The sequence below is a fragment of the Saccopteryx bilineata genome, chromosome 3 (genome assembly GCF_036850765.1).
Source record: "Saccopteryx bilineata isolate mSacBil1 chromosome 3, mSacBil1_pri_phased_curated, whole genome shotgun sequence".
Lineage (NCBI taxonomy): Eukaryota > Metazoa > Chordata > Mammalia > Chiroptera > Emballonuridae > Saccopteryx > Saccopteryx bilineata.
In genome coordinates, this window is record NC_089492.1 from 301,028,075 (window position 1) to 301,042,307 (window position 14,233).

Here is a 14,233-nt window from a genome sequence, read left to right on the forward strand (position 1 = left end):
GGCCCCATCCCAGAACTCCTGAGTGAGAATGAGCATTGTTAGAAAATGGCACTTCACAGTTGTCCACGTCAAAAATTGAAGAAGTACTTACACTTCCAACTCACCCTGACTTTTCCAGCTGGCAAATACACAACTGATTGTGAATGATACAAATGCAACACTGACAAACCCACATGCCTGTGGTAATGCCTTAATTTTATTGATTGGTTTTAGAGAGAGAGAGAAAGGAAAAAAATACATGAATTTGCTGTTTCACTTATTTGTGAATTTATTGGTTGATTCTTCTATGTGCCCTGACCAGGAATCCAACCTGCAACATTTGCATATCAGGAGAATGCTCTGACTGAGCTACCAGTTCACAGTGATGCCTTAATTTTAAACTTAATCTTCTAGAAAAATAAAGTCTGTGTAATACAATTTTGGACTTGTGTCATCCTTGTGTTAGAAAATATGTTAGAGAGTGTTTCTGTGTAAAGAAGAAAAACAGCGAAAGAAAAGACAATTTTTTTTTGGAAAAAATTGCTGCATGACTAGGTGGGGGTGCAGAGGACAGAGTGTCAACCAGGGAAACTGATGACCCAGATTCAAATTCCCGAGTTTACCGGCTTGAATGCAGGATTACCGGTTTGATCGTGGGATCATAGATATAACCCATTGTCACTGGTGTGAGTCCGAAGCTCCCTGATTTAGCTCATGGTCTCTGGCTTGATAAAGGGACACTGGGTCAGCTAGAGGCCCCCTGGTCAAGACACATATGAGAAAGAAATCAATGAACAACTAAAACTGCCATAAATATGACTTGATGCTTCTTAACATATCCCTGTCTCTCAAAAAATAAGTATATAGTTGGCTGAAAATTATCTTACTGGATAATATAGGGTACTCCCGTAAGACAACATTACTTCTTTTAACCCTGTTTTTATGTTGGGTGACATTAATTTGGACCATGAACCTTTGATAATGGGTCTTTTCTTTTAGGAACCACTGACCTTCAGGGATGTGGCTGTAGATTTCTCTCAGGAAGAGTGGGAATGCCTGGACCCAGCTCAGCGGAAACTGTATGTGGATGTGATGTTGGAGAACTACAGGAACCTGGTCTCCCTGGGTGAGGATGACTTCCTTCCAGAGCTTATTCTAGCCCCACAAGGTTTTGTTCTTTAATTAGGAGAATGTCTTTCTTTTGGGAACTTCTGCCTTGCATGGTCGAATTCAGAGTCCTGCCCTCAGGGAACAGATATGTGGGTTTGCTGGTGTAGAAACAAACGCTTTGTGGTGCACATTAATCAGAAGTCAGTGTTTGAAAACTTATGTGTTGTTTGGAACAATTATGGTGCTATCACAAAACAGTATTTTGGAAAGTTATTTTCGAGAACATTGTAATTATATACTATACTCACGTGGGCACAAAATGAATTAGAAATTGGAGAATCTATATCAAAACTCATGTTCTCTTTTTTTAATAAGCATGTCTTTCTTTCTGTAAGTCAGTCCTGGCTCTTTTCTTGTAGCAAATGTATGAGTGCTGTGAAGTGAAGGGAAGAAAGACAGTATCCTTCCAGCCAGGTGGGTGGGAGGAGGAAGCAAATGAGGCAGGGAAGAGACCTAAAGGTCATGGAGAAGGCCAGACCTTATAGTGTGGTTGGGAAGCTGCTGCAGTGGAAAGGGCTGTGAGAGGCCCAGGTGTATCCCTGTTATAGAGGGACAGCTGGTCTCCAACATGTCCCGTGCTCCTGTGTCCTCTCGGGACTCTGCTTTTGCTCCAGTGACCTCCGTCATCACATTAGCAGTGAGGGCGGGGTCCTCCCCTCGGAAGAGGGCCGCGGTGATCTGGCTCCTCTTCCATAGCTTGGGGGACCTGGGATAACCTGTGCACCAAGCTGAGACATGATAAGCTGCTTTTTTCTCATTTGGAGTTTTTGAAGGAGTGGTTGAGATCTTGTAATTGAGTGAAGAAATTTCATGAACCCTGGGGTCAGATGTCATGTTTTCAGGTTTGTCATTTCTAATCCTTTGGAGGTTTCCGTCAAGACCCTACAGAGTGTAGACTCAGTGGTTTCATCACAGTACAAAGCATCTCCCCAAAGTACAAAGATCTGATTCTCTGTTTGACTTTAAAATGTTCTTTTGCTTAGGATGAACTATCATTAAAACTTACCGGTGTGGGCTCTGGCCATTTTCCTCGGGAATAGTGTCAGCTCTGCGTGTGGACGTCCTGAGTTCAGTCCCATTCAGGGCATGCAGGGGAAATGACTATCTGCTTCTTTACCATTTCTTTCCCCTTTCTCTCTGTTTTTCTGTCTCTTTCTCTCTCTCATTCCCTCCTGCAGCCATGCCTCCATTAGTTCCATTGTACTGTCCCTGGGTGCTGACGATGGCTCTGTGGTGTCTCCACCTCAGATTCTAAAAATAGCTCACTTGGGAGCATGGCCCCAGATGGGTAGAGCATCAGCCCTAGACGGGGATATTTATGTGGACCTCATCGGGGCACATGTACGAGTCTGTCTCTATCTCCCCTCCTCTCACTTGGAAAAGAAGAAAATATTTTCCAGTCTGTATTTTTTTAATTGTCCACTTTACAGTAATGTCATGTCTCTATGTATCTTATAGGGTCCTGCAGTAAGTTACTGGCATAGGCAACCTTAGAGTATTGCCCAGCAGGTAGGAAAGTGTCCATTGTACCTGCTTTCATCATCACTGTCATTCTGTAATTCTTTTTTGTGCAGCTGAGAGCTGCCTGGGACTGTGTCTTTTTCTGTTTTCACATTCTGATGAGATCTTTGTCATATTTGTGCTTTTCGAATTACAAGTGCTGATACAACATGCAGGATTGTTCTCCTTTGGTAAGAAGTGGGATACAGCATTTATTGGGCACTTCATATTTAGGAAGCTGCTTTGTTCCTTAATTCAAGTTTACTTCAGGGAAAAACGAGTTTTTTCATTTGCTTTCTCAGCATGTTCCTTTCTCATGGTGTGCTTAATCTGAAACATTTAAAGGTTAGTCTTTTCATATTCTACAACTTTCTAGTGGTTTCTTTATTTAGAAATGAAGGTTCCTTTTTGTGTGTGAAGTGAATTACAGTCTACATGTTTTCATAGGAGTAGCTGAAATACATTAAACCAGAAAAAAATTCTCATGTTGTTTAAATATGTCTATATTACAATTATACTTGACAGTTATTATTGAATGATTTAAATGCATTGTCTAAGAAATTTTTCTGCTGTATAATATGATGCAAACTTTCTGCTGTTTGAGGGTACACTCAGTTTTAAATTCTAATTATATACAAGTATTTTTGATCACTAGAACTTTTATATGATTTTCAAAATTCTGGAGATTAATTTTAGTTCTTGTTTTGCATTTTTTTTTCATTCCATATTATTTTGAACTAGTTCCAGATGTACAGATAGTGGTGAGACCTTAACATACTTCACAAAATCAGAAAGTATTCCCCATTATATTTCCAGGACTAAGCATAGTTATTTTGATAATATTTACTATATTGCCTGTGCTGCTCTTTATGTCCCATGACCGTTCCGTAACTACCAGTGTGTTCTTAGTTGTTTCATCTTCCAACTCCCCTGCCCTCTGGCACCCATCACTCTGTTCACTGTACCTGTCTGTTTCTGGTTGTTTCTTCATTTATGTTGCACTTTGTTTTTATTATATATTTTAATTTATTTATTGTTTGGTATTTTTCTGAAGTGAGAAGCTGGGAGGCAAAGAAACAGACTCTTGCACAGGTTTGACCGGGATCCACCTGGCATGCCCACCGGGGGAAGTGCTCTCTGCCCATCTATGCCATTGCTTTGTTGCAACCTGAGCTATTCTAGCATCTGAGGCAGAGACCATGGAGCTGTCCTCAGCACCTGGGCCAACTTTGCTCCAATGGAGCCTTGGCTGTGGGCATTTTCTTATCATATTGCCAGTGTGTGTTTGGGTGTTTCAGCAGATATTTTCAGAAATGGTAGTAAGTTTTCATTCCTCTCTAATGTGTCTTGTTTTTACTGTTACTTTCTTGGTCTTGATTTGAACTCTTAATCTGCCTTTGGAGTACTTAAAGTATAATTTTGTTAATAATTGCTGGTATGTCTATTTACCATGTGTCATACAGAGAACATTTATTTTGTGTCTTTCAGCTATGCCATCTGAAGACAACCAGACCTTGTTACAAAAGCCAGAAATAGAAGATTTTTTCTCTAAAACAATACTGGTAAGATATAGAAACTGTGGTTTTGATACTGTACACTTAATGAAAGGCTTGGAATTTTAGGAAGAATGGTGATAAGAAAGAATGTTAATATGGACAGAACTAACCTGCAGCAATTATTTTTTGTTGTTATTTATTTAGAGAGACAAGAATGGGGAGAGAGAGAGAGTGACAGAAACATTGATCTTTTCCTGTATGTGCCCTGACTAGGGATTGAGCCTCCAACCTTTGCATACTGGGATGACATTAAAACCAACGCAGGGTTTCAGCCATGGTGGGAAAATTATTATTGTTAATATTTTAAGTGTTTACTCTGGCCTGTTAACAACTCAATTGGTTAAAAGCGTCATCCTGAAACAACAAGGTTGTGGATTTCATCCCTGGTAAGGGCACACATGAGAAGGAGTCAATAAGTGGATGACAGGGTGGAACAACAAATGAATGCATCCCTTCCTTCTCCTCTCTCTCTCCCTGCCTCTCTCTGTTTCTCTGAAAATAGAAAAGAAACTAAACCCTGCCTGGATAGGTCAGTTGGTTGGAGAATTGTCTAAGAGCGTGCACATTGCTGGTTTGATTCCCTGGTCAAGGCTCATACAGTAGCAGCTCAGTATTCCTGTCTCTGTCTCCCTATTTCTCTCAAAAAAGGAAAAGAGCACCTTGCATTGATTTTAATGAAAGAGAAGGAGGAAGAGATAGAGAAAGATAGGGACATCGATATGCTCCTGTATGTGCACTAACTGGGAATTGAACCAGCTATGGGATAATGCTCTAAACAACTGAGCTATTTGGCCCAGGCAGGACAGTTATCTGTGATTAACTCTGTTTTTTCAATAGGTAAAAAATATTATACGTTTAGCAAATTCCCTCCTTAAGTCAGCTATATTGTGTATCATTTACTTTCTGAAAATGAAGATCGGCCCTGGCTGGTTCCTTCAGTGGTAGAGCGCAGGCTCAGTGTGTGGCTGTCCTGGGGATGATTCATGTCAAGGCACACAGGAGAAGCAACCCTCTGCTTCTCACCCCTTCTCCCCTGGGTTTTTTTTCTTTCACTCTCTGCACCTTCCACAGCTGTGAATGGACTGGTTGAGCCAGATGGCTTTGAGCACTGAGGATGGCTCTGTGGCCTCTGCTCCAGCTGCTAAAAATATGGCTCCATTGCTGAGCACTGGAGCAGAGGCTCAAGATAGGCCAACCATACCCTTCTGGTGAGTTGGCCAGGTAGATCCAAGCCAGAGCATATGTAGGGCTCTGTCTCTCTGCCTCCATCTTCTCACTAAAATAACAACAAATTAATTCTAAAAAGGTAGGTCAAAAAGTATTTGTTACTATTACATATTTTTGGGAAAATAAATCTAAAAAATCTAGGAATTTATGTAATCTGTGGAGTAAATAATCATTCAGTTTATTTTCCAAAACTTTTTAATTTCAATGTCTATAATTTTTATAAACTTTGAAACAAATTTTGTGCAGCCAACATGGTTTAATAGGTATTGCAGGGTAATTATTTGGGAAGAAGTATATATGTTAAATGAAATTATACTTTATACTAAAGGCTTTTCTGTCTTCAATGATTACCAGAGTACACATAATGGAGACAGAAGTTATTGGAAAAACATTAAACAAGAATCAATTCATAATCAAAATGAGACGTTGTTTCCAGAGAACCATTATGAACATGGAAAAGTTTTTCACCAAATGTCGCATTCTGATATTCATCAGGTTATTCATGTTGTGGAGATAACAAATGACCAAAGTAAATGTGTCCAATTTTTAAAGCAATCTTCAAATCATACTGAAGATGAGAATATTAATACTGAGGAGAAAGCTTACACTTATAACTTATGTAAGAGAGGTGAAATATATAATGTAAATAGATGCAAGAAAGTCCATAGTGGAGAAAAACTTTATAAATATGAAGAATATGGTAAAACATTTGATTGGCATTCATGTCTTACTTTACGTGAGAGAAGTGTTCACACTGAAATGAGACCTTACAAATGCAGAGAATGTGGCAAAGCCTTTAGCCGTTCCTCAAATCTTTATAACCATCAGAAAATTCATACTGGAGAGAGGTTTCATAAATGTTTAGAATGTGGAAAAACCTTTATCCGGAACTTACATCTTACTGTTCATCAAAGAATTCACACGGGAGAGAAACCATACCAATGCAGACAATGTGGCAAAGCCTTTAGCCAATCCTCAACTCTTACTATACATCAAAGAAGTCACACAGGAGAGAAACCATACAAATGTAGAGAATGTGGCAAAGCCTTTAGCCAGTCCTCAACTCTCTCTAATCATCAAAGAATTCATACTGGAGAGAGGTCTCATAAATGTTTAGAATGTGGCAAAACCTTTATCCGGAACTTGCACCTTACTGTACATCAAAGAATTCACACGGGAGAGAAACCATACCAATGCAGACAATGTAGCAAAGCTTTTAACCATTCCTCTGCTCTTACTATACATCAAAGAACTCACACCGGAGAGAAACCATACAATTGCAGACAATGTGGGAAAGCCTTCAGAAGTTCATCAGACCTTACAAAACATCAGAGAGTTCATACTGGAGAGAGGTCTCATAAATGTTTGGAATGTGGCAAAACCTTTACAAGTTCCTCAGCTCTTAAAAATCATCAGGGAGTTCATACTGGAGAGAGATCTCATAAATGTTTAGAATGTGGCAAAACCTTTATGCAAAACTCACAGCTTATTATACATCAAAGAGTTCACACGGGAGAGAAACCATACAAATGTAGAGAATGTGGCAAGGCCTTTAGCCAATCATCAACTCTTACTGTACATCAAAGAAGTCATACAGGAGAGAAACCGTACAAATGTAGAGAATGTGGCAAGGCCTTTAGGCAATCCTCAACTCTTACTATACATCAAAGAAGTCACACAGGAGAGAAACCATACAAATGTAGAGAATGTGGCAAAGCCTTTAGTCATTCCTCAACTCTTACTGAACATCAAAGAAGTCACACAGGAGAGAAACCTTACAAATGTAGAGAATGTGGCAAAGCCTTTAGGCAATCCTCAACTCTTACTATACATCAAAGAACTCACACTGGAGAGAAACCATACAAATGCAGACAATGTAGCAAAGCCTTTAACTATACCTCAACTCTTACCATACATCAAAGAACACACAGAGAAGAGAAACCATACAAATGTACAGAGTGTGGCAAAGTCTTTAGCCAATCCTCAACTCTCACAATACATCAAAGAAGTCACACAGGAGAGAAACCATACAAATGTAAACAATGTGACAAAGCTTTTAGAAGTTCATCAGATCTTACTAAACATCAGAGAGTTCATACTGGAGAGAGGTCTCATAAATGTTTAGAATGTGGCAAAACCTTTAGAAGTTTCTCTGTTCTAAAGAAACATCAGAGAATTCATACTGGAAAGAAGCCCTATCAATGTTGAGAGTCTGAAACAGCCTTTAATTGCTCCTCGAACCTTATTGGACATCAGAGAATTCATTCTGGAGAGAAGCCTGACAAATGAAGAGAATGTGGCAAAGCCTTTTGGCCAGTCCTGACACCTTACTCATCAGCAGAGAGTTTATACTGTACAGAAACCTCACATGTGTAGGGAGTGTAATAAAGTTTATGCTTGGTAGGGGAATCTTACTAAATGTTAGAGAATTCATACTCAAGAGAAACCTTAAAAATATGGAAGTTGTGGCAAAACCTTAAATGATCTCATCTTCCTAAACAAGAGAATAAATACCAGGGAATCACCTTGTAAATGAAAAGTATGTGGCAAAGCGTTTTTAACTATGCTCAAAACTTGTTCAACATTGCAAAATTCATGATGGAAACAGTAAAAATATCAGTAATTTGGCAAAACATTTAAACTTTGTTCAAGTCTCATTGAGCATCAGATAATTAAATCTTAAAATGCAATTTATGTTCCAAAGTATTTATGCTTATTTACATTTTACTCAACACCTGGTAATGCATGGAAGAGGAACAGACATAAAGAACATGGGATAGCTTTACACACTGCAATCTTTACTTGACACCCCTGTGAGCAACAGAATTTCTCACACCTCAAGGTTTTCATTCATGTATCACCCTTAGATAAGTTCTCTGCATAACTTAAGTCTGCACTCTTTTGGTTTATTTATAACAAGCTGAAGGTAACTTGAGAACAGAAGACCTAGCTGTTCATAGTAATTGAAATTAAAATTTCTTTTTTATGATTGTCATAACCAGTTACCTTAGTCAGTGAAGAGCCTCATCCCAATGCAAGGTGCTGCGTGTGAGCCCCGATCAGAACACATATGGGAGCAGCTCAGTGTTCCTGTCTGTCTTTCTGCCTCTCAAAAATACAATGAAATAAAATAGCAAAAAAAAAGTTTGCCTATGAATTATCACCTAAAGTAGAAGTAAATAAATATTTCAATCAAAAGTCACAGGTTAGCTGAATGGATACAAGAACAAGACCCATACATATGCTATCTACAAGAGATTCTCTTCAGACTAGAAGACAGAATAAAGGTAAGGAGAAGATCTCAGCTTCACCTGTGGTGGTGGTGCAGGAGATAAAACTGGAAAGCTGAGGTTGCCAGTTTGAAAGCCTAGGCTTGCCTAGTCAGAGCACATATGGGAGTTAATGCTTCTTGCTTCTTTCCACCCCCCCTTCTCTCTCTCTCTGACCTCTATAAAAAAGATTAAAAAAATTTTTAAGGGACTGTGTTATTTTCCATGGAACCTACTCTACAAATAATTGTGCTCTGGTGAGAGATCTAATCATGGTCTATGTACATATAATAGGTTTGAGATAACCGTGCTCATACCTAGATGACCCATGTGGTATAGGTGACTATTAAAATAAAATCAAAATGAAAGACAGTTTGTAGGTATCCAGAAACTCATTGTGGAAGGAGGCTGAGCAGGTCAGAGAAGATTTGAAGGGAAACTCCAGTAATGATGCCTCTCTTTTATGTATACCACTAATCATTGCTTTACTTTAACTATTGAAAACTTAGAAATCTCATTATGGTGAGATACCAAGACCTAACCAACCTTCTGTCTCAAAGGCAGAAGGAAATAGGGTGTTCTTGGGGTGTTTGCAGCCTGCACAGTCCACAACTGTGGTGTACAAGGAGATGGTCCCCTTTAACACGGATCCCTCTTCTCCCTCAGGAGTATATGCTGCACCCTTCCTCTCGGTTCAGCAAAATCTTGTGGTGGCCTCTGAGAGAATGTGTTTCTTTCATGTAGCTCACTCTTCACAGCAGACACTTTCCATCTGTTGAAGGAGATGGGGGCTGACCCGCCCTGACACATGGAATCCAGTACCTGTGCTGAGATATGGCATGTCTCTCCTTGACAGACTCATGGGATGTGTGCATCTCAAATTGGGGGGTACAAATGGTTCCCACAGCTTCTAATCCTATGGTGGCCACACCCCCCAGTGACTTGCTGCACTTGAAGATCAGAGGTAGTGGGTCTCCTCAGCTTCAGCTTTGTTCTTGGTCAAATGATTGACTTTTACTACGTACATGTCCAGTACAGTTCTGAACAGCACGGTGGGGGTGGGGGTTAACAGTGACATTGGCCTCCTAGAATGTAAACCACAGGTAAAAGTCCTCAAAGGAACTAGTGAGAACTCTAGTCCAAGAGTGCAATGTGGGGTCCTGACACTGCTGGGTGTGTGATGTGAAGATACTGAAGAGTGTGAAGGACCCATCTTGGAAAATAATGGGGATAAAGCACATGAACAGGGAGGCGCAGACTCACATCCAGCTCTGGTTCGAGGGTCATGCAGGATTTGTGGTCTGCATACCCTTTGTCACAGACAAGTTTCATAAGTGTGGTACCAGAGTCTTTTTAGCGTACAGAAGACAGACTCCACCAAGGGAATATTGACCTGAAACATTTAGTTTGTCAGTGTCCCTTTGTCCACGAAAGGGAGGAGGGGGTCATGGCCCCTATCACAAACCAATAAGGATTTTTTTGTCAGTTTATTTGAGCCAAATTGTTGGGAATCAAAAGTCGCAGTGAATTAAGAACGTGCTCCAGAAAGTAGTAGTATCACTTTTTATGAAGTGAGAAGCAGGGAGGCAGAGAGACAGACTCCCACATGTCCCTGACTGGGATCTACCCACCATGCCCTCCAGGGGGCGATGTCTTGGCATCTGGGCCATTACTTCGTTGTAACTGGAGCCATTCTAGGACCTGAAGCGGAGGCCATGGAGCCATCCTCAGTGCTTGGGTCAACTTTGCTCAGTGAGCCTTGGCTGTGGGAGGGGAAGAGAGAGAGAAATGAAGGGGAAGGATGGAGAAGCAGATGGGCGCTTCTCCTGTGTGCACTTGCCAGAAATCGTACCCAGGACTTCCACAAACTTGGAGGATCCTCTACCATGGACCCAACTGACAAGTGCCACAACTTACTTTATACATCAGAATCGGGAGGAAAGACATGGGGTGGGGTTTACATAAAATTGGTGACAGATTAGGGCACCAGGAGAAAGCAAAGCAGAGAAATAACTGGGATGGAATAACAAAAATATGTACAGTGGTACCTTGAGATACGAGTTTAATTCGTTCTGTAACCTAGCTTGTAAGTCAACTCGTATATCAAACAAATTTGTCCCATTTAAAATAAAAAATAGATTTAATCCATTCCAGCCCTGTCAAACATCCCCAAACCATCCTAAATTATAAAAAAGACGTTTTTAATTAAACACACATGTATACTTTACCAATGCATAACAAAATATATGAAATGAAAGAAAAAAGTTTAGTACTGTATTCTTACCTTGGATACAGATGAGTGCAGCTAATGGAGGTGAATGGCGGAGGAGGAGGGAGGGAGGAAGGGATAGAGACACTGTAGACACGTAAACTAAAACTGCACTTTCTTAAAATGAAACCACAAAAACTTAATTGTAAAAAGGTGCACTTTCTTAACTTTAAACTTAACCTAAGCTTAACATTACATACTTTTCATTTAATCATCACCTGTTTTTGCCTTTTTGGCTGCGCTTTCGGCACTTTCACTTGCAGAACTTTTGAATAAAAATCTATCCAAAGAGGTTTGCTTTTGCCTGCCTTTTAAAATGTTACGGAAATGTGTCTGACAAGGCAGCATAGTGGAAAGAGCATTGGACTGGGATGCAGAGGACCCAGGTTCAAGACCCTAAGTTTGCCAGCTTGAGCATGGGCTCATCTGGTTTGAACAAAGCTCACCAGCTTGGACCCAAGGTTTTTGGCTCGAGCAAGGGCTTACTCAGTCTGCTGAAGGCCCACGGTCAAAGCACATATGAGAAAGCAATCAATGAACAACTAAGGTGTCACAACGAAAAACTGATGCTTCTTATCTCTCTCCATTCTTGTCTGTCCCTATCTATCCCTCTCTCTGACTCTCTGTCTCTGTAAAAATAAGTAAATAAAAATAAAATGTTACAGAAATGTGACAAGTGTCATTAAAAAGTGCTGAAGCATGACCAGTTGAAACTTTTTCTGGGTGTTTCTGTTCAATGAAACTTGAAAGCTGTTTCCCACATTGCCAGCATGTCTTTAATTTTACTTGTAGAAATGACTCCCTCCGACTCTACCTCCTCCTCACTACTAATCTCTTGCAGAATGTCTGTATGTTGCATCTGTAGCTCCTTCAACTCCTCAGTTGAGAGTTCCTTCTCATGTTCCTCAAAGAGCTCATTTATGTCACCCTCTTCTACCTCAAGACCCATCCCTCAAGACTCTGAGGGACATAATCTCTCCAACGCTTCTACCTCAGTCTTGGTCTCTGGTTCGAATCCTTCGAAGTCCCTGTCTGCAACAACATAAGGCCATAACTTTTTCCATGCCGAGTTCAAGGATTTTCTTGTAAACTCTTGCCATGCCAAGTCAATAATGCGTAAACATATCACAATGTTGTAATGATCTTTCCAAAACTCTTGAAGGGTTAGAATTGTATTCTCAGTTACCTCAAAACAGCAGCAGAACAGGTGCTTTGTGTAAAGCTTTTTAAAGTTGGAAATGACCTGCTGATCCATAGGTTGCAAGATTGAAGTCGTGTTGGATGGGAGGTAGAGGACTTTCATGAATTTGAACTTATCGAGAATGTCATCTTCAAGACCAGGTGGGTGGGCTGAAGCATTATCAAGGATTAATAATGCTTTCATCGGAAGTTTATTTTCTTGAAGATATTTCTTCACTGCAGGACCAAAGATGAGATTTACTCATTCAATAAAAAACTGCATAACCTATGCCCTAGCATTGGCACACCACATAACCTGAAGTTTTTCTTTAAGAATCTTGTGAGTTTTAAGGGCTTGAGGATTTTTGGAATGATATACTAGCAGTGGCTTTACTTTATAGTCACCGCTAGCATTTGCACACAATGCAAGGGTCAGATGGTCCTTCATGGGTTTATGGCCTGGCAGCTTCTTCTCTGCAGTGATGAAAGTCCTCTGGGGCATTTTTATTTCCAAAACACTCCTGTTTCATCACAGTTGAACACTTGTTGGGGGATATAGCCTTCCTTTGCAATAAGCACAGCAAAACGTGTGATGTACTCCTCAGCTGCCTTAACGTCAGCACTCGCAGCTTCACCATGCCTCACCACTGAGTGGATGCCAGATCTCTTCTTGAAATTTTCAAACCAGCCATGACTTGCCTTAAACATATCTTCTGCTGCCTCTTTGAGGTTGATGGTTCTTTCTTCTTCAAGTTGCTGTAAATAATATGTGCCTTTTCGCATATTGTAGTCTCTGTCACTGTATCTCCTGCCAGCTCTTTCACCCACACTAGCAGAAGCTTCTCCATTTCTTCACGGGTATTTGTCCTTAATTGGGACAGAATTGTAGTTCCTTTTGCTGCATTTGCACTTTTGATGGCATCCTTTTGTTTAAGGATGGTACAAATTGTAGATGTATTGTGGTCATACAGCCATGTTAGTTCAATCACTCATACACCATGCTCATGTTTTTCTATTATTTCTTGCTTTACTTCTATCAACATCATTCTCCTCACCACTGCTCTTTACACTCACTTTCTTCAGCCCTGTGATAGCACACAAAAAAAGTTGGTAAAAAATGCAGAAATGATGCAAGAACAAGTACAGCACATGAGATTCTACTTGATTCTGTGGGTAACACGTGAGAAAGAACGAGATGCTGGTATTATGCTGCTGATACTGGACCCATGCGCCAATGTGCCAATTAGTGGCAGCTTTCCAAATCACAACTCGTATCTCAGAATTTTGCTTGGATTTGGAACAAAAATATGGACCAAGTCACAGCTCTTATCTTAAAAAAAAGGATGTTGGTCTGCTCCTATCTCAAGGTACCACTGTATACTGAAATTTCTTTTACATAGGAATAAATGAGTTAACAATTAACATGATAATAACAACAATGAGGCAGGAGTGGTGATTTCTGCTCTGCTGGGATGCCTGCCCTGACTGGGGCAGGAAAAGTAGATTACTCTTATATTTCAAAGGCATGGTATCAGGTACCTTATTGTAGATGCAAAAGACAACAGATAGGCTTGATTAAGGTAAGAATTGACAGTGTCAGGGAAAATTACCTCCTTAGAACATGACTACCCACCACAACTGCTTTTTGTTAGAATGCTTTAATTTTAGATCATCCTGTGTGGTATTTTAGGTCTCTGAGTCTGCAAGACCACCATGCAGGCCTCTCGGAGTTTGTCACGTTCACAGTATGGCCCCTTTCTCATCCACACAGGAAAAAAACTTTTGATAGATTTCTTAACTTGATTACACTTATGCCTCATCAGTTTTATTTATTTATTTATTTGTATTTTTCTGAAGCTGGAAATGGGGAGAGACAGTCAGACAGACTCCCGCATGCGCCCAACCGGGATCCACCCGGCACGCCCACCAGGGGCGACGCTCTGCCCACCAGGGGGCGATGCTCTGCCCCTCTGGGGCGTCGCTCTGCCGTGACCAGAGCCACTCTAGCGCCTGGGGCAGAGGCCAAGGAGCCATCCCCAGCACCCGGGCCATCTTTGCTCCAATGGAGACTTGGCTGCGGGAGG

The 14,233-nt window shown here is 40.6% G+C and overlaps 1 protein-coding gene across 1 annotated transcript in view; it reads left to right on the forward strand.

Moving 5' to 3' along the window:
- Positions 1 to 8,895, forward strand: part of LOC136331946 (zinc finger protein 91-like) — a 69,366-nt gene extending 60,471 nt beyond the window's left edge. The window contains 2 exon segments of the mRNA XM_066271121.1: positions 6,174 to 7,739; positions 7,741 to 8,895. Of these exon segments, the coding sequence (XP_066127218.1) occupies positions 6,174 to 7,739; positions 7,741 to 7,836 (1,662 nt within the window). The 3' untranslated portion in view covers positions 7,837 to 8,895.
- Positions 8,896 to 14,233: the final 5,338 nt, after the last annotated feature.